This window comes from Cotesia glomerata, linkage group LG10, assembly GCF_020080835.1.
Source record: "Cotesia glomerata isolate CgM1 linkage group LG10, MPM_Cglom_v2.3, whole genome shotgun sequence".
NCBI classification, from domain to species: domain Eukaryota; kingdom Metazoa; phylum Arthropoda; class Insecta; order Hymenoptera; family Braconidae; genus Cotesia; species Cotesia glomerata.
The window spans coordinates 12,223,839-12,245,048 of record NC_058167.1 but is presented as its reverse complement, the minus strand read 5'-3'; the positions used below and the strand labels follow the sequence as shown (position 1 = coordinate 12,245,048).

At 28.4% G+C, this 21,210-nt stretch overlaps 1 protein-coding gene and 1 long non-coding RNA gene across 2 annotated transcripts in view; both read right to left on the bottom strand.

Moving 5' to 3' along the window:
• The window catches only part of LOC123272672 (T-box transcription factor TBX20-like), a 50,943-nt gene extending 33,470 nt beyond the window's left edge, over positions 1-17,473 (bottom strand). Inside the window, exons 1-2 of the mRNA XM_044739611.1 lie at positions 16,979-17,473; positions 3,482-3,962 (exon numbers count right to left, since the gene is read on the bottom strand). Of these exons, the coding sequence (XP_044595546.1) occupies positions 3,482-3,962; positions 16,979-17,156 (659 nt within the window). The 5' untranslated portion in view covers positions 17,157-17,473. The remainder of the gene's footprint in view (positions 1-3,481; positions 3,963-16,978) is intronic.
• Positions 1-21,210, bottom strand: part of LOC123272673 — a 94,692-nt gene that overhangs the window by 71,358 nt on the left and 2,124 nt on the right. The window lies entirely within an intron of this gene.

Below are 21,210 nucleotides of genomic sequence, written 5' to 3'. Positions count from 1 at the left end.
AATTTTGGTATTAAAAATAATAGATTGAAAACATTTTTTTCCTTGAATCAAGTACCCAGAAAAAAAAGTTTACTTGAGCCAAGAAAATATTTTTCTTCCTAATTATTTTCTTGAGCGAAAAAAAATTTTTTTTTTGACACAAAAAATTTCACTTATCCCAACAAAATTAATTCTCTTGCTTTAAGAAATACGTATCTTCATCCAAGAAAATTTATTTAAGTCAAGAAAATCTTCTTGTTTTGAGAAAATTCAGCCTCTTGCTCCAAAAAATTTAATTCTTGATAGAAGTAAATTTTCTTGTCTTGAGAAAATTTCTCTCTTGCTCCAAAAAATTAAATATAAAGTTAGAAATAAATTTTCATTAACATTTTTATTGATTGACATGCAAATGGGAAGATCAAATAATATTTCATCATTTTTTTTCATTCAATATTTGTAATTGCACGCTAAAATAATATAAAATGGGTATCAAATATTCAAGAGAAAAATTTTCTCAAGGTGAGAAAATTTTTTTCTCAGCTGAAGTAGGTGGCGCTGCTTTCCTAAAGTATCTAAAAATTTTGATCAAATATACAAATTTATTGTATCAAGTATTTATGATAATTTTAATTAAGAAAAAATGACTTCCACCAAGAATAGAATTTCAAGAAAAATTTTTACTTCGGCCAACACAACTTCGGTCTTCCTTCAAACACCCGAAAATTTTCTTGAGCCAAGAATTTTATTCTCCAGTCAAGAAATTTTTCTTTCTGTGTAGAAAAATTTCTTGAACAAAATAATTTTTCCGCTTAATTTAAGACAGTAAAAATTTTCAAAATAATTTTTTTAGTAGCAAGATTATTTCTATTGAACCAAATTAACTTTTTGAGCAGTACAAACATTTCAAAGAATTTTTAAATCTCCTAAAAAAAAAAAAATATTTTAATTTTTTTCAGTAGCCAGAAAACAAATTTTTTTGTTTTTTAATTGTTACACTTTTACTGATCTAATGATTAGAAATTCTTTATCAATTACCATAATTCTGTCATTAAGTCCCAAGTATGTTTAACACTGCATGCTAATGAATTTCCATAAATATAAATAGCTTTTAAATAACATCTAAAACAAAAATATCTCAATACCCCAAGCGAGGCCTATTCGGTTCCTTTGACTCGAAATCTAAAATACATTTTCATGAATCTGAGTCCCATTAATCATCCGGGTCTGATAAGTGACAGGTTTTACAAACAACTCAATCAAATCTTTGATTAAAGAGCTTTGATAACAAAAAGAGGCAATTAATCAATAAACATGTCTAGTAGTCAAATTAATTACTTGTTACCGAATAATTAATGTCATTTTTATGTATTTTAAATCGATAAGGATAAGCTGTAGAAATGATCAGACTATACTTAGTTACAGAAAAACTAACTTATGTTAATTATTTATTTATTACTTATCATTCAATATCAATTATAATTATCAATCAGTAGCTAACTTGTGTACGTAGAAAATATTTTAAAATAATTAACAGGTCGTACGATCATAAAGCTTGCTCCACAAAATGGTGTCCAATTTTATAGGTTATGCTAATTTATTAAAAGTAAAGTACGTATAGGGTCGTACGTCGCAGCTGCATGCCTTTCCGCTGCTCGGAGTATGCGTGACCACGCCGGAATTATGAGATATTCGTGTTCAGTGTGTTTTGCATGATCACATACATATACGCATACAAAAAGTCCGTCCATCCGCCGGCGAATATACAAATATTTTTGCGAATGATAATTCAATCAAAAATGGTTTGAATTGATGTAAAAATCATGTTCAATTTTGCATTGTAGTGTTATTATTGAAAGTGCAAAAAAAATAAAGGATACATCAAAACCAAAGCGTCAATAAAATTACCGCAAAAGTCCTTTACCTGCATGGACATTAAAGATAAAACAAACATCCGACAAATCTTTAAATGCCTATCGGCAAGGCATAAATTTAGCCTAACTGTTATATGTCCATTTTTAAAAACACGTACACATGTAAGTCGTTAAAGAATGTTTTTACATCTTGATCTTGATATCATTAAATTAATATAACTCGCGTGTTTTCTTTTAATAACATCATTATTTAAAAGGGGATACTAAAAATATTATACATCAGGTTTTAAAGAATTGGTTAGTCCTTCTTCATTACACTGAGTCATTAAGGTGATTAATTATGTTACGACTTATACGCAAAAAGTCGGTATGAAGTAATGTGGACTTGATAAAGTCATATTTGTATACCATTTATGGGATTGAAATTAGCGGGCGCTAATTTTTTTGAGCATAATTCAGTTCCAGGTAGTTATTTTTAAAAAATTTAACTTATTGTTGTTTACAATTCCTGCAAAATTTTCTTATCAGAAAAATGATCAATTGTTTCTCAATTTTAGTTATTTTTCATGATTTTTAATTCAAAATAAATTATGACGGATTTAAAAAAATGAAACAAAATTTAATTTTTTATGAAAGTTTGAAAAATCAAAAATTGAAACTATGGACACATTTTTGTGGCATTTTCTTTTAAAGTTTGATTTTACAGAAATGAAAAATCATTTGAAAAATAATTTTCATGATCAGAGATTAAGAATTAAATTGAATTATTTAAAAAAAAAAATGTTGAGTTAATTAAGAAATATTAATAAAATAAGCAAACAGATAAAGAAACTTTTGAATGTTTAACTTTTACGTAATATTAAAATGTGGGATAAAAATAAAAAAATATTACGCAAAACTCATTTAAGTTTCAGTAAATATAATCTCACGGACATTTTTTCCACGTGTTATTGATTTATACTAAATAATGATAATATTTGAACATCCGATTTTTTAATGCACAAAAAGTGTAAAAATTTTATTTAAAGTGTATATTTATTTTTTGACTCAATTATCGCTGATTTTTCTTACTTGGATTTTTATGAACGCCAAAATTTTTATACTCATTTCTGCATAGAAAAAATTAACGTACAAAAATCGTTAATTAGACCCAATAAAAACTTTTTTTAGTCGTGAAAAATCATTAATAAAAATCAATAGACCGTTAAAAAAATTGTTTGTTACAATAATTAAATATAATTACAATTTTAGATTTAAATCACCATCTATAAAGGCTACAAAAATTCAAATTACGCGCGCTAACCGAGACGCCATCTATGTACGTTATTTCCCGTATTGCCAATATCAAAATACATAAAAATTAAAAAATATCGTATTGAATTTAACCTTTTATAGATTTTATTTTTCTAATCATAGAAAATAAAATAAAAATTTTTTAATTAAAAAATTGTCATTTAAAATTTTTTTATGAATAAATCTCAAGAAAAAAAAACTATTTGGCTGTTTAAAAAAATCCAACCATCTAATAATTCGATTCTTTCATTTAAAAAAAAAATAAATTAATTGAACCTCTCTTCAAACAATGATAAAAAAAGTGAAAACTAAATAAAAATTAGACATGATTATCTCACCTGCCGGTTTTCGTAATGATCATCTCAGTGCCAAGTTCGTTGAACTTATCCCAGAGTTCTTTGGTCTCAAGATGACACTCGACATTTTTTAATTCTTCTGAATTGCAACTAGTCCGCCGGTGGTGGGGATTCTTATTGTTCTTTCGATTTCTATTATTGCTGCTACTGTTATTGTTATCATTACTATCAACATTATTATTCTTATTACTATTATTATTATTATTATTATTAATATTCTTCATATATTTCCGTTCATTCAAATCATCACCGCCCAGAGGGCTGTCATCAATACTGCTGCATTCCTCGACATCAACATCTATTTCCTCATCGTCTTCACAATTAATTGATTTTTCAGTCCCGACACTCTCCGCCTCCCCGACACCTTCGTCGACCTCGTCCTCGTCCTCGTCGTCTAAAAGCGCATCTCCAGTTACCAGTGTCGCCGTCGCGACGATATTAACCGGCGAGGATCTTAACACTCCTGCAATAAAATAAAATATTCATATTTACTACTGACACTGACGCACTGTAGTATTAATACAACTACTTGCAGTACTAAAACTAAAATAAACATTAAGCATATACCTGTGCAATTTATTTATTTATTTATTTATTTATTTATTTATAGAAAAAATTCATTAATTGCAGGCTGAAAAAATAAAGTAATCAAATGTAAACTGTCAGTAGTCTCGTATATTTAGCTACGTAATACAGTAATAATTAATGAAAATATATCTAATTATATAGTTATACCCCGGAGTGTTAAGTGTACGTGTGTAAAGTGAGAACACGTTTTCAATTTACATGCTTTACATTTTATCATAATACACTTAATAAATAATACCTTGCCTTATACTATTTATTTCAATTAACGTCGGCCAACTCGGAATGAACTTTTTTAAATATTTTCTAAAATACTTATTACAGTTAATAATATACTTATTCTAAGTAGAATACACGGTGTTAATTAGTGAACGGATGTGTTAATATTTTTTTATATTTATTTTATGTAAGCTAGGATTTTTTTATCTGTCATTTTATTTTTTTTTTTTTTTGCTAATTTATTAATTGGGTGTGTCGCCAGCTGATTTGATTTATTTTGTAATTATTCTAATGTAAATCTTGACCTAGAATTTTTTAAAAGGGATGTTTTTAGTCACAAGAATTTTTTTTTTGATGCAATAAATGAGAATGTTCCAATAAAGTTATTTTTAAAAAATTTTGAACAATGTTTTAGTTTTTATATTTTAGGATTTAAATTTTCGTATCATCAGTCGGTAATTATTGTGAATTTTTTTTTTTTTTTAATTAAAATAGGCGTTCTAGAATTAATTAATTCCAGAGTTTAATTTTTGTAATTAAAATAGCTGAATTTTTTTGATTCGCACTTGAAATTAAAAAAAAATTTTTTTTATTGTAATTTAATTGTTATAAAAATCTAAAAAATGAATTTGTTTAAATTTTTGTAACAGATTAATTATTATAAAAAAAAATTTGCCGTTAAAATTATTAAAAATTTCTACTTTTAAAATTTTTTTTTATTATGATTTAATTGTTATAAAAATCTAAAAAATTTTCAGATTTCTGCTAAATTCAGTATCATAATTACAATAATTAAAATAGGTAAATTTTTTTGACTCACACTTGAAATTTAAAAAATTTAGTTTTATTGTAATTTAATTGTTATAAAAATCTAAAAAATTAATTTCTTTAAATTTTTGTAACAGATTAATTATCTGCTTAATTATCTGATTATTATAAAAAAAAATTTGCCGTTAAATTTTTTAAAAATTTCTACTTTTAAAATTTTTTTGATAATTTTTTTTCATTATAATTTAATTGTTATAAAAATCTAAAAAATTTTCAAGTTTCTTCTAAATTCAGTATCATAATTACAATAATTAGAAGAGGTATAATAAATTAGAAAAATAAATTTCTTCTTCAAAAAATTTAATATTTATTAGAACAATTTTTTTTCTTTAAATTAAAACAAAAAAAAATTCAAAACTTAATATTTTAAATTCACAAAATATTTCTTATTGTTTTTCAAAATTTTCTTCACATAAATTCGATTTAAAAAAATCGAATTCTTACATACCACAAATTTTCTTTAATTAATGTAACTTGAACACGTAAATAGGCCTCACTTTTATTTTCTAAAATAAACCGCTCGTAGAGTAACTTTTTAATTTTTTTATGACCATTATTATTATTATTGTAATAATATTAAATATTCTACTCTAAAACGAGGAAACAGGTTTTAGAGCTATTATTAATTGACAACAACTTCTCCGGTCTTGATAATAACGAACTTTTATTTAACCTATCGTGTTACCAAAGTAACATTTTACACCATAAAATATTATTTACAGAGTATGACGTTAGCGAGCCTCCAAAATATTCGATAATAAAATAAATACATATATTAATGCAGCAATGTTCCCAGCAACCCAATCAGGCTCAAATGTTAGCATAATTGTATTCATTTGCGCGATTGCCTGTACAAAGTTGCATTGTGCAGATACACAATATAAGTAGTTATCGCAATGATGGTATCTAAGTGAAACCTTTCACGCAAATGAACTATCATTACAGTCCTTATTTAACGTCGTCAAATGCCATGGTCTTGCGATGATTATTAGATTCAACTGTCATGTGTCGTAATTACTGTATCATTCTTTATTGAAATTGAATCAGGCAAAGTTAATATAATAGATGTAATGAATAAATTATTTGCAGTTGAAATTTTTATTGTGAATTAAAATAGTTAATTATTTTCTGGTTAATTATAAATTTATTTATGCTAAAACACGCGGATTATAAAGTGTTAATTACTTATTAAAGATGATGTAGAGGAAACAATTATTGTTACATGCTTATTTATGTCAGATGTATTGTAATTAGTGTATATAGTGTACAAGTTGATCTAAGATTACAGAATGCATAATGTTAACGAATGCATTGTAGTTCATTTTGTTTAATTTTGTAATCATTACTTTTTCTTTATCAATGATCATATTTCAATTTTTTATGATTAAAAAAAATATTTTTGTAATTAACTAAAATTTCTTATCATGTTGTAACGTTTATTTTGCTTATCTCTAAACAAAACTAACGATCAACATAATAAATTTATAATTATCGGAGTGAGCTCAGCGGGCTCCAGAATTCCATGGTAGGTTTCTCAAATTAAACCCTCAGATTATTTCCAATGTAAATAAATGTGATTTATTTATTGATAAGAATACATATAATAAAATAATATAATTGTAAGGTAAATTTCCAATGTCGGGTATCTGCTGTTTGTCCTTCTGGTTCTTTGTAAGATCTTTACGGTGTCTCTGGTTGACTGGAGACTTTGACTTGCCAAAGTAAGTCAAAGTCGACACTGTTTGAATTTTACTTCAAACAGTATTTCACGGTATCCCGGGTTGACTGGAGACTTCGACTCGCCAAAATGAGTCGAAGTCGACGCTGTTTGAATTTTATTTCAAACAGTATTCCACGGTGGTTTTAGCTGGCTGGAGATTTCGACTAGCCAAAATAAGTCGAAATCGAACGCGGTATTTTAAACGGTCCAAACGGTGGCCTTGGCTGACTGGAAATCAAATTTTCTATCGTGAACACTATCTTCTTTCTTCTCAGCACTATCTGGTCTTCTGACCCTTCTGACGCTTTCGAGTTCCCTGGTACTCAGCTGCCTGCTCACGGAAAAAAAATATCGCTCTCAGAGCCATACTGTAATGCTACTGTAGCTATCTCCACTTTACTAACTGTTAGATTCTTACTAGAGCCATCTAGTAGATTACTCTGACAGGTATACGTTAGTTAGCTAAAATAGCTAAACCGTATTGCTGGAAGAGCCAAACGGGATTGCTGAGAGCAGTAAACACCTTGCTGTAGTCTCTGATTTCACGCGCAGTCTTGTGTGTTGACATATTTCATAACCTTAAAAATATTTGTTTTGTTTATCGTAAATTCAATGATGACTACCAAATAAAATATCATTTATGGATTGATGAAAATTTATTTATTATATCGAGTTATAAATTAATTTTATAGTAATGGATAACTAATAAATTAGTGCATAGCTTATGTTTTTTTTTTTTTTATTTTTAAACAAATTTAAACTTAGTTAAAATAAAAAAATTATATTGAAAGTTTTTTTTCTAATTTTTAGACATTTTTTTTTAACTGTTATTTTCGTATATTTATTTATTATTTTTTTAAAATTGTCAAACTTCTGATTATAATTTTATTTAATGATATTAAAGTTAATTCACGTTATAATTTTTTAATTTTATTTACCAAATAAATTTTTTCTGAAAAATTATTTTCAAAAAATTGCATTTATGATTTTTTAAAATTTCTACATGTAAGTAATTTTTTTTTTTATTTTTTTACCATAATTTATTTGTTAAAAAAATTCTAAAAATTATTAAATATTTGCTAAATTAATTTTCAATTATATTTATTAGCGATAAATAATATGGAACCATGTTTTTATTTGAATTATAATTTATTATGATAATTATCAAAATTTTTTATTGACCTTTTTTATGTCAGTTAATTTAATTTTTTTATTCAATCAAAATTAAATAAATCATTTCAAATTCATCAATTAATAAATATAATTCTTGAAATTATTGTTTATAAATATTATTATGCATTGAAATCATTCTTTATAAGTATTGGTATTCAGTTAATAGATATTGGTACGTGTGTATGTGGTTATGTTAGACGGCGCCGTTGAAAAATGTAGTTAGCGATTCTAGCTAACTAAAGTATTCCTACCAGAGCCATACAGTATTGCTACTGTAGGAAAACGTTTTGCTGTCGTAGCGCTCTACGAATAGCTCTCTAGTAGATGGCTCCAGTAGCAATATTTTTTTTTCCGTGCTCGAGGAAGAAGTGATCCTGATCTCCGCGACTCGCGTTTATATAGGGCTTTTCAGCCGGTGTCCGTGGTCAAGGTACTATTTTCCTATTGGCTAATTCCGGGTGGAGAGGGAACTGATTTTCTCATTGGTCCGGGAGCTCCAACTCTCCCCTCCACGGTCTTTGACTTGTGCGCACCTTTGCGGCGCATCACGGTTTCCGAGTCGCCTGGCCCGCGAGCTCCAACTTTCCTTTACGCGGTCTTTGGTTCGCGCGCACCTTTACGGCGCATCGCGATTCCCGAGATGCTTACTTGGCGGTAACTGCCAAGTACTTACTGGCAACTGGCGCTTTTACTTGACGGTAACCGTCGAGCAAGTGGCGCATGCAAATAAAAAATTCTTTTGTATATTTTTCTTTACCTACTTGTTTTTTTTCTTTCATTAATTTTTAAATATTTTTTTCCTTCTGTTACAATGTCTAATTTGTTAAAAATTTTTAACTTCCCGCTAAGAAAATTGAAAATTTTCAAAAATCAGGAAGTTATTGGTTTTTCCACGTTTTTCGAAAATCGAGTTTTCATCAGATCTCGACGTTTTGAGGTCCTAAGAAGCTTCCCTGACTATTCCCGCGAGAGTATCACTATGTCTGTATGTGTGTGTGTGTGTGTGTGCGTGTGCGTGTGCGTGTGTGTGTGTGTGTGTGTGTGCGTGTGCGTGTGCGTGTGTGTGTAAGTATGTAAACCTCTTATAACTTTTGAACGGTTAAACCGATTTCATCACGGTTGGTGCCATTCGAAAGGGCTTGACCAAACTTAGATTTTAAATACAATTTGGACTGATTCGGATCGATGGATTTCGAAAAATCTAAAAAAAAACTAAAAACAAAATTTTTCAAAAGTGGTTTTTTTGGAATAACTTTTAAATGGCTTTATCAATCAACTCCAAAAACTAATGAGCTTTTAACATCAAAAAACCACGTCGATTGCCGTTAATCCGGTCAAAATCGGCTGATTTGTTCGAGAGATATTGTGCAGGAAAGAAAACCCAAAAAAGTGTTTTTTCGGAATTACTCCGAAATTTCTAGTTTGACTAATTGAAACTTAAAAATTCTTTATGAGGCTTAAAAACTGCGTAGAATGCCGCCAACCGCGTACAAATCGGTTTATTCATTCAAAAGTTATTGCGGTTTGAAAATTCAAAAAATAGTGTTCTATGAAACTTTTATCAGACTTTTGAGCTCAAAGAGCTCAAAAGCATAGAAAAGGTATCTTTTTGAGCTTGGAGAGCTCAAAACAACACATAGATTGTATTTTTGAGCTCGAAGAGCTCAAAAACTTTGTAGGTGCAATTTTAAGCGCCCAGGTATTAACGGAATTAGCGGGAAGTTGCAGGGATGGCTTTTAGGGTCAACCGTTTTCCTAATTTTTTTTATAAAAATATTCTTTACAAAATTTTATTTCAAAAATATCATGTCAAAATATTTCCCAGAAAATATCAATTCAAAAATATTATGTCGAAAATATCATGTGAAAAAAAATTTTTGATGGTTAAAAAAAATATTTTTAAAATTAACTAAAATTTCTTATAATGTCTAATTTGTTAAAAAAAATTTTTTTTTTCAAAAATATTTTTTACAAAATTTTATTTCAAAATATTTCCCAGAAAATATTATTTCAAAAATATTACGTCGCAAATATCATGTGAAAAAATATTTATCAAATATAATGAAAAACTCTCCAAAAAATATCAATTTGAAAATATCATTTCATAAATACCGACGTTCTAATTGGCAAATTTTTTAACTCCATTTAAGAGAATCTTCTTTTTGTATGAAAAAACAATTGATTAAAAAATTTAATATCACTTTAAAAAACCATTTAATTTAATATCATTAATATCTAATAAAGATATAATATTTTAGTTTGGATCATTCAAATAATTTATAATTGGACTATTACTGTATCAAAATGTTAAAAAATCACCCTCTAAAAAATAAGGAGTTAGACCAATTGCTAATTAGACCCTCGATATGATGAAAATATCTTTGTTAAAATATTAAAATATAATTTTGGCAAAGATATTTTTGAAAAAGATTGTTAGTCTTATGATTAAATTTTTGGTCTTCACATATTATGACAAAAATAAACTCTCGAAAGTAATATAATTAAATTTTCTCATCTAAAATAAATATTATATCTCGTTAAAAAAAAAAAAAAAAAGTCATAAATCAAATGAATATATATTAAAATTTCAGCATTTCTAAAAAGCTACTGAAAGTACCTTATGAAAACAAATAAACAAAAATTATTACACCAATAATCATTAAATAATTTGAATAAAAGTCAAGGCTAAAAACATAATAATATATGTATAATTATGTATATGTATTATTATTATTACATATGTATACTATAAGTCTCATTAAACGTGTTGGAAACATACTTATGACGATAGTAAGTTAACCATTGCGCATCCACACATATTTTTAGTTATATGTGTTTGTATATGAGCAAAAAATACACAGTCTCATGCGCATACATAAGCACACATGTGGCATAGGTGTGAGTAAAACCATTAAAAAGCATATATATGTCGACATATGTATGGAATATAGTATGTAGAATATAGTATGGGACACATAAGCCCCCACACGTTGACGTGAAATATGCAAACTATTTACCTATCTCGCGCAAAACCCACTACTGAGGATTTACGTCGGGTGATTAATTCGGCCACCGGCGTTTCGAGTTCTCCACGCAGAAATAATCACTGATTTACGATCATTTATTCTGGATAAATAACTTTGTCTTATAAAATACTAACACTTATTTTTACTTTTATTGGCCAATTAACCATTAATGTTACATTTTTATTCTCTTTTACCAAAATTATATTTATTAGTTTGATAATTAAAGCTCTGGCTTTTTTTTTATTTTATTTTTTTTTTTGTTAAAATTTTATCGCGATTAACACTATCGGGTGGCAAATGATCCTCGTTAACCGAAAATTTATGGCCATTAACATAATTTCACGAGTAATTTTTAAAAGATAATCTCAATCTTAATCTGTAAAAAAATAAATATTTAACTGAAAATAATTAAAAATTTGTGTAATTAAGAATGAATTTATTGGTGAGAAAGTAATAAGTTCTGAAAAGCTAACAACTTCTCGAATTATTTATTGTTGTGTATTTTTTAACTAGTAGATATGGAAATATATGTAATTGTCCAATTATTTATGCATATATGGATATGTATCTACATAGAATTTAACCGGAAAAATGTGTTTATAAATTATAAATACGAAGAATATCGTAATTGCTTTGACTGCTTATTGTTAACTATTTAAAAATATCAGCACTTCTAGACACATTTAACCGAGCTGGTGATATACTTGATAATTATTTTTGTAGATAAATGTATTGGTCTTGATATTTTTTTTAATTGTTCTTCGGAATTAAAATTGCTCATTTTTATTTTGTTAAAATTCGGCTAAATTACCCATCCAACGTTTTAATTATCAAAGTCTTCTAAATTGTGTTACGTAATATTTATTTAAGTGGATAATCTTTAGAATTGTAAAAAATTCATAATTTTTTTATGATAAATTATTTATTCAAAAATATGTCGCTTAAATATTTTTAATTAAAAAAAATTGTAACATTATTTCATGGTAAAATTCTTTTTTTACCTGGGCCCATAACCTATCAATAACAAACCACGCATATGTAACATATATAATGAACCCATAAAAATAAAAAACTCATAAATTTTTAATAATGGACACACACTCAGCCCAGTGTATAATTATCGCTCATTAACTCGTGCGCATAAAAACTAAATAAACCAAATAAACAAAGTATATTTATTGAAGCGCATATATGCGCACATAACTATACTCTCAAATTCACACATATATATATATATATATATATATATATATATATATATATATATATATATATATATATATATATATATATATATATATATATATACCACGATAATCATAGAATAAGTAATAAGTAATATAATAAACGTAAACACAAAGCGTTTGAAATTTTCTCGGTTGATGGCATGCCCGCATAAATAATACATATAAATATGTATTTACGTGCAATTTACAAGAAACTTGCTTCACACCCGACAGCGAATTATGCAGAAAGATCACTCGCCGTTCAAATCATTTCACATTTTTTATTTTCGAGGCTCTCTTTTCATTCTTCCTCTATTCGCTAACACGGTAAAACTTAGCTCTTAGCTACTCTTATTTTTTTTTACTCTTAACATTTTAAAGGAACACAAGAGGAAAGACATGATGTTTTCATCGACAGAGCCGCGTGTTGTTAAATATAATGATTATTTTAATCGGAGGTTGCTTACTCCAAGGCTCTTTTCTTATTTTCCTGCCTTATTTTTTTCTTTTTCTTTCTTCAAGCTTTTTGTTAAATTAACAGCAACAAAAATTGCCTTTTTGCAGATGTATCTCGCAGGAAGCATCAAGACTGATAATTGCTGACCGAGAATACACTCTTGCTTATGGAGTATCATGGTAAAGGTGCATGCATGCACATACATTTATATATATATATATATAAAACAAGAGTCAAGTGAATAAGCCAGCTGCATCTGTTTCTCTTACGTGCTTGCAATAGTTTCGCGTTTCTGTTGTATGTAGGGAGTATATGCAGTACTGTTAAAGTTTAACTGAAGAGTCGATCTGATGTCGATATACCGGTACCAGACGGGCTTTGTGTAAGAAAGTTGCTGAGTAGAGATAATCACAAGATCTGAGCTCCCAGGTAAGAGGACGTGGTGGACGACTGGAAAAAATTACTATTTCAACTCAACTTCATTTTTATATTCATGTGATACTTATGTATGTTATTATACTTAAAATATGTAAATTAAAAAATTTATTGCTTTTTTTCGTGATCAGCCACTCATTAATTTTTTTTAAATTGTGGGTAAATTTTACTTCGCACCTAATTATTAATTTTTTATGACAACCATTTACATTTATTTATATATTTTTATTGGCGAAATTTTTCGTAGATAGTAAAAGTTCTGAACGGGAACTTTTACTTAGCTTCATTGACCGCGAATTTTTTTATTTTAATAAATTATAATTTAGGTGGAAAGTCCTGCAAGTGAAACATTGACGGATTTCTATAGAGCTTTTGTTATACTAAATTGTAGTTTTATAAAAAAAAAATTTTATTTGAAGGAAATTTAATTTTAGTTATTTTTGGATTGAAAATTTTGGTTCTTAAATATTTATTTTATACATAGATTTTACAGAAAATAATTTAATAATTATATATGACTACTTTTTAAAAAAAAATTTATTTAATTTAAAAAAAATGCGGAACCAAGAAAATGTTTTTAAACCAAGTAGAAATTTTTTTTTGGTTAAATATATTTTTTTAGTTCAAGATTTTTTTATCGGTGAATATTTTTATTTATTTAAATATTTCTGAACTAAGAAAATTATTTTAGAGAATTTTGAATCAAGTAGAAAAATTTTTAAACTAAGATATTGTTTTTTTTTAATATATTAAAGTATAATCATCATAATTGAGACAAAAAGCAATAGTCAACAAATGGTTGTATTTGATTTAATAGTCTAATAATCTTCCGTAAACGCTTAACTCGAAGGAGTTATCCTTCAGTTAAATAAAATTGTGCATAACTATTACTAATCCGAGAAAATATGACTTCATTGAAGTTAAACTTCAGCTAAGAAAACATCAACTTCTCAGACGTTTACTATTTTTATTTAAACGCTAACAATTACTTAGAAGCATAGAAGTGTACTATCATTTTTTTCAGTTGTGAAAAGTTCAATCACTTTGAACTTCTTATCTTAGTTCAATCATCAACACTCAGAAATATGAAGAATATCTCAGAATACTTTTTGTTATTCTTATAGATGATCTAATGTCACCTTACACGGGTAAAAATATCCATCATTGGGTCAAAAAAGATTTTTTATTAATTATTTAATACTTTTGTACTTTAATTTCATACAAGTTTGTTAAATTAATACACAGAAAAAAAATTTTTTTGGATCAAGAAAATTTTAAGGAAAACAAAAATTATTTTGAAGCAAGAAGAAATTTTCTTGGGTCAAGAAAATTTTCTTGCGTCAAGAAACTTTGACTTCATTCAAGAAATTTTCAATCTTTCTTAATATTTTCTTGAGCCAAGAAAATTTACACCAGTCAAGATTTTTTTTTAGTGTGCTTAAAGATTACAGAAAATTTTTTCCTCTTTTTTCACTAAAAATAATAAGTGATACAATCATACAGTAATAAAAAATTAATTTTAAGTGATGAAAAAAAATTTTAACCCAAGAAAATAAATTTTTCTTAATTTTGATAAATTTTCTTCGATTAAAAAATTTATTTTCTTTGATTCGAGAAAAAAAAATAATTTTTATAAAATGAGTTTTTCTTTTTAAGTCAATTTTTTTTATAGTGTAAATTTTTGCCATGTCTGACCATACATCATAAGTGAAATTATAATTTAGAAATATTTTCAAAGTTAAAAAAAATTTTTTTAAATTACTCCAAACCTTGAATGCAAAAAATTGATTACCCAACTTTGCACAAACTTCTATTTATTCAACATGTAACGCAACAATAAAAAGAAAAAAAAACATGAAGTATATCATATATTGCACCAGTTATAATTATAATTACTTTAATTTAAATCATAAAGAGGTGTAAGGGCTCGTGTGAAAGATGCATCAAAGAATCAAAGTATAAGCACACTACCTCTAATTTAACCTCATGTGTACCAAATGTGTTTCCCATTGCGTGTGTAATGCAATTGCACTTACACATCTCTCCGCGAATAAAGTAAAGAGTACAATAACAAAACACATCAGAGAGCACACAATGCTATATGTACAATAATATTGCGTGCATTAAGAGCCACGCATTTATACACACGCCAATGCTATTAATATCACACGGACATTTCAGATATCAAGTGCGAACAGCTTTGCTTTGCTTTGATTGCGATTGTAATTATTAATAAATAAAAAAAAATATTTTAAATTAAAAAGAGAAAGCGATTCCAATTAATTGGAAAAATAAATGAATTATTTGATGATAATTCACCGTTAAGTGCTGATGTGTTTTTATAATTTTAGTAATTTATTAACTCCGCATCGGTAATTGAAAAGACAAGTACACTATCCGGCTAATAAATTTATCCTAGCTCACTAAATGTCTCCAGGTAATTGAGTAATTTCATAACTAACTATTTTGCAATGAAATTAATAATTAAGTGCAGAATAAACATAAGCCTAAGTATTACCGTTCCTCAATTTGGAGTCTAGAGTGACTTTCACCGACGGTAAGACGACACTCTTCACATAAATAACTTTTTTTGTTTCAATTTAAATTAATTAGATAATTGGCGGCTGGAAAATCTACAAGTGATCCAGATCTTTTAAAATAAAATTTGTTATTTATTGGCCGTCAATTATACAGAGATTGACCAGACTGACTCATTCTGTCAGACTAAAAACTACCCAATACCACTGACGGGGTGGTCCGGGTCTCATGTGTGAGTCCTATATACGATGTGTGTTTAAGTAGGATCTAAAAAGCTTCGAATAAGTTAAAGCTAACAGCAACTATATTACTATAACGAAAAAATCAACGATATATAATACACTATGCAGAGCACGAGTGGAGTGTTATGTAGAAATATGATCTGGCTTCGGGCAACGTTTGCTTCCCTCTTAACATCCAGAGGTTTATGACCACCCAGAATCCTGTCACCACTGGCAAAAACCCTCATTTTTTTTTACATTTTTTGTATCAGGATAAAAAATTTTAGTTGATTTAAAGTCGATTTATTTTTTTAAATCACGAGTGCTTTTGAATTTAAATTATTAAAAGTCTTATGAAAAAATTATAGATAGCCAAAAATTATTTTGCATCTAAAAATATATTTAGTGCAAAAAAAAATTTTTTTGGAGTATTTTTTTTGACTAAGCTAGTTTAAGAAAATAAAATTTTTACTTTCTACACTGAAAAAAAAATTAAATTGAATCAAAAGAAAAATTCTTGAATTAAATAAAATTTACTTAAACCAAGAAAAATTTCTTAGTTCAAGAATTTTTATACTCAAATCAAGAAGATGAAATTCTTAAAAATTATTTACTTGATTTAAGTAAATTTTTTTTTCTGTGTAGCACACTGATAGAAGGATTTGTTTATAGTTAAAAAGATTTGTTAATATTTAACAAATTATTTATTAGAAGCCATTTGTTAGTCCTTAACAAATATTTCTTAATATTTAAAAAGATTTAATAAATGAATATCAAATTTATTAAATACAAACAAATCATTTTAAATACTAAGAAACATTTGTTTAGTACTAAAAAGTGGTCTCTAATAAATGATTTGTTAACTATTAACAAATATTATTTAATACAAATAAATCCTTCTATCAGTGCACCAAAAATACCGCTGGAGTGAAAATTAAAAATTAAAATCATCTTGAATTGTAATTGTCAATTTAAAAAAAATCTAAAATTATGAATATTGAAAATGATAAGAGCATTGATCCGTCGGAAGGTATAATAAACATAAACTCACGGTGATCAAGAGTAGGTGAAGCGTCAAACTTGTTGGTACACTCAACATTGGTGTTACTAGTATCACCAAGAGCCTGAAGTCCCTGCAGGTGGTAATGTCCAAAGGACGGACCCCTGGGCGCCATTATGGCCGCGATACTAAAGTCCGTGGCTTTTCCCCTCTCGCCCTTAGCTAACATCCCTAATTCTTTAAATCACTCGAAAATCCAACAAATATATAAATATATCTAAGTCTATCACTTCACTCACAGATCACCAGTAGGATAAATTATAAATAACCTTTCAGCGGTTAAATGATTGACTATCAATAAGCAATTGATACTAATTACAATCCTTGAGGAGTCGATAGTTAAAAAATGAAGAGCAGAGGCTGCGAGAACGTTACTCATGCGAAGGATAAACGAAATATGAAAATATTTTTGTATGAAGGCAACACAACACCATAACGCGTCTGCGCTTCTCGAGTTCTCGATCACCACTGATCTCCTACTCCTCCTCCCACAATCTCACGCCCCACCACAGGCTCTACTCGACATCAACACTAAGCAAACTATACTATGACGGCACTATAAGCCCCCCCTCCCTCCAAAATACTAGTCAAGTTTCCACTTCTTCACGCAGTATAACGCTTCTGCGGTGTAACTCTACTCCTACTGTAGAGACTGTAAGTATAGTTCTACACCTTTGTGCTATACGGTGTAAACTGGAGTGTGTGAGTTGGCTGGTAAAGTGTAGTGGTAGAAGGCTCTCGTCACTCTTTGGAGTTAGTATAGTGTGGTAGGACTTTAAAGGACGGTGCGCGCGCATTCTAAAGTGTGCAGAATTACTCTACTGGGGTTCAGCTACTCAAGTGGTGTTAGCTAGCGCGGAGTGGGCGGGGCTAGGCTGTTGGTGTGTGTAATCTGAGCGTATAGTACGGTTGGCTCCGCTGTTGGTGTAAGAGAAAGGTGCAGATAGTAAAGAGTTGACGTGTGTGTGTGTGTGTGTGTGTGTGTGTGTGTGTGTGTGTGTGTGTGTGTGTGTGTGTGTGTGTGTGTGTGTGTGTGTAATGGTAATTTAGTAATATAAGCCTCTTGCAGAGAGGAATATTGTAGGTAGTATTCCACAGAAAGGAATTTTTAATAACACCGTAGTGGGCGCGGTTTGACAGCCACTAAACCACGCCTACGAGAATATTGTTTTGGGTTTTCATCGTATCGAGGGACTAGCGAAAAGGTGAGTATATGACCCGGTAAGGATTTCAAGAGTCTGGAGGATGGGTAAGGAGGTAAAGCGCACTCCAGTGGAGAGGACACCGAGATGTCCGGATTGGTGTGAGGGCGCTGTACTGGATAAGGGTCAGGAAAGGGATTATGGTTATGGTGAGCAAGAGAGAGACAGGGGATTGAGTGAAACGAGCAGATTAAATGGTGGTGAGGTGTATAGAGGAGAAAATTGCAGCACGTACGACAACATCCGTACTTTGTCTGGTTTTGTAGAGTTCAGCGTCGAAAGAGATCGATTGAGTAAATTTCACGCTGATGGCTCCAAGTTTTTGCAAAGGACATTTCGAGATTATGGACAGATTGCGTTTTTGATTTTACGATCGTGCGAATTATTTTCTTTTTTGAGGTTTTTGCTCGTGTTTCGATACTTATTAGGGGGTTTTTATTGTAATTTTTACATGTTGTACCTTGAAGTCTTGTTGTGTTACAAGAATAATTAAAAAAATTTTTTTTAATTCACTGATAGTCAGAAAACTTATTTGAAATAAGCTAATTTTACTTTTGTGGGGATGATACCGAAATTGACAGATATTTGACCATTAGTTTTTAGATTTTTGTTAAAAGTAAATTATGAGAAAATATGTTGGCATGTAGAAATTACTAAAAATGAAAATGCGAATTTTTTAATTTTTTTTTTTTTTTTTTTTTTTTCATTATAATTAATTTGTTATAAAATCTCAAAAATTGTTAAATTCAGGAACTTTCATATTTTCATGGCATATTCTTACCAAACTTAACAGACCACTTGAAAAAGTATTGAAGTGGAACTGTTGGTACTGCAAATGTCAAATTTCAAATGTAAAGTCTTATTTGATTGATATATCGAGATAACTTTTAATATAGAACTCTGCAGATACATGACTAATTTTTTGTTTCCTTAGAAAAAACCAATTCTAAAAAAAATTGCAATTAAAGTTCTTTGAAATTTATATATAAAGAATTTTTTCCTAATAATTTACTAAAAAATTTATCATAAAAATTGTCAAATGTCTGTTAATTTGGTTGTTATTAATTTCTGATGATTTTTTATTAATCAGTATTATCACATGTTTTAAATCTGTACTTTGAATTATGGAAAATATTGAATATGTAATTTTTCCCGATTTTTTCTCATTGTCTAAAACTAATAAAAAACTAACAAAAACTGTAATTTTTCATAAGACTCAATGCTAAATGCATTAATTTGAAAATGCAAAATCTTTTAACTAGTTCTCTTAAAATATTTAATGAAATTATAATCTTACCTTAATCTTCTGATATTCCAAATTTGATTAATATCTGAACAATAATTTTACAACCGACAGTCCTTAATAACACTAAATGCTACGAGAAATAATTCATCTTTTAACGAAAATTTTTGATCCTGCTAAGTCCAAAAAAAGTTTATTAATCACAAGGATCACAATAATTAATCACAAAAAAATTGTCTTAGACGAGTTGGAAATTTCTTCTTGGTGTAAAAAAAAAAAATAAATTTCCTTCAGCTTGAAAAATTTTTTACAAAAGATTCTCCGTGTGAAAAGTAGTAAAAAATTTAATAACTCTTCGCCAGAAACAATTAATAATCCCCCATAAAGATATTCCAAAAAACTTACCGCTAACTTTCTTCAGAACTTGAAAAAGTTGACTAATTTAGTGAGCAGTCAGCACCAAAAATTCCAGTAGCCGATGAATAGAAAAAAGAAAGTAAACTAAAAATGTATGACTATGACCGTGACTGATAAATTTCCCAACAAGGGTAGTAGGTTTGTGTGGTAGACACAAAGGTTTGTATTCCTGTTGGTGGTTTCCGTCGACAGCTTATTCTCTTCTAAAACTAACTTCCCCTAAAACTTTCCATCATAAAATTACAGCTCGGTTGACCTGACGGCTCCTGGAGTGTATGTACTATGGACTAGTGTTGGTGTTGGTATTAGTATACTTCTACTATACAGTACTCAGCCAAAGCCATGTTATGTACATAGCACAAGATGATATATAACGGCAAACCGCGATACTAATGCGCTCTGCCGGGCGAGGAAAAGAGCAAACCATAAAGACTGAAAATAATGAAAGAAAAATACCGCACAGAGGATCAAGATAAAGAGCAATACAAGTTAACTTGAGTCTAATTCATTTTTTAAAAAATATTTAAGAGGTCTAGTTTAGTCTACACAGAAGAAAAAAACAATTGGACTTTCAAAAATTTGTTCGTAGTCTGAAAAAGTCATTTTTCCTGATTTTTTAAAGAAATTTTTTATGAATAATATTATGAAATTAATTTATTCTTAGTAGTTCAGTCATAAATGCAAAATTTTAAAAAGTTTTCAAAATTTGAAATATGGATAATAGAATATGCATATGTTGTTGAAATTTGAAATCAATTGACCATACCCGAAATGAGATAATTGTAATTAAAAATGACATTTTAGCACAGACAGTATGAGTGGAGAATGAGAAAATCACAAATATTAATGGTTATTGCATTGAAAGGATTTTAAGATCATTTCAAAAAACTGATACCTGTTAGAATAATATACTTAAAATAATCCAAAGAAATTTGGAAAATTTTTACCATGTAGTTTTTTATAAATTGTAAATAAACTGGCTAGTTAAACAAAAATAACCATTAGTAATAGCGAAAAAGAGATAAGAGAAAGACAGCAGTAGCGAGTAAAAAGGAAAGAAATAGCACAAACTATACGTCCCGGGTGAAAACCTTCAATCATTTTTATTCAAAAATACAAGATTTTCTTAATTCAAGAAATTATTCTCAACTTAAAAACATAAATTTTATTTACAAACTGAAAATGAAAATATAGCCGAGACTGGGCTTGAACCCTGATCGAACCGCGTTATTAAAAAAGAGTTGTACCAATTAGCCAACTCAGTGTTTGCATACGTCGAGTTTTTGAAAAATTTTTTTTCCGCACAGCTCTCTACAAGCAATTTAAGACTGTGAGATGACCAAAAATTTTGTAACTTTATA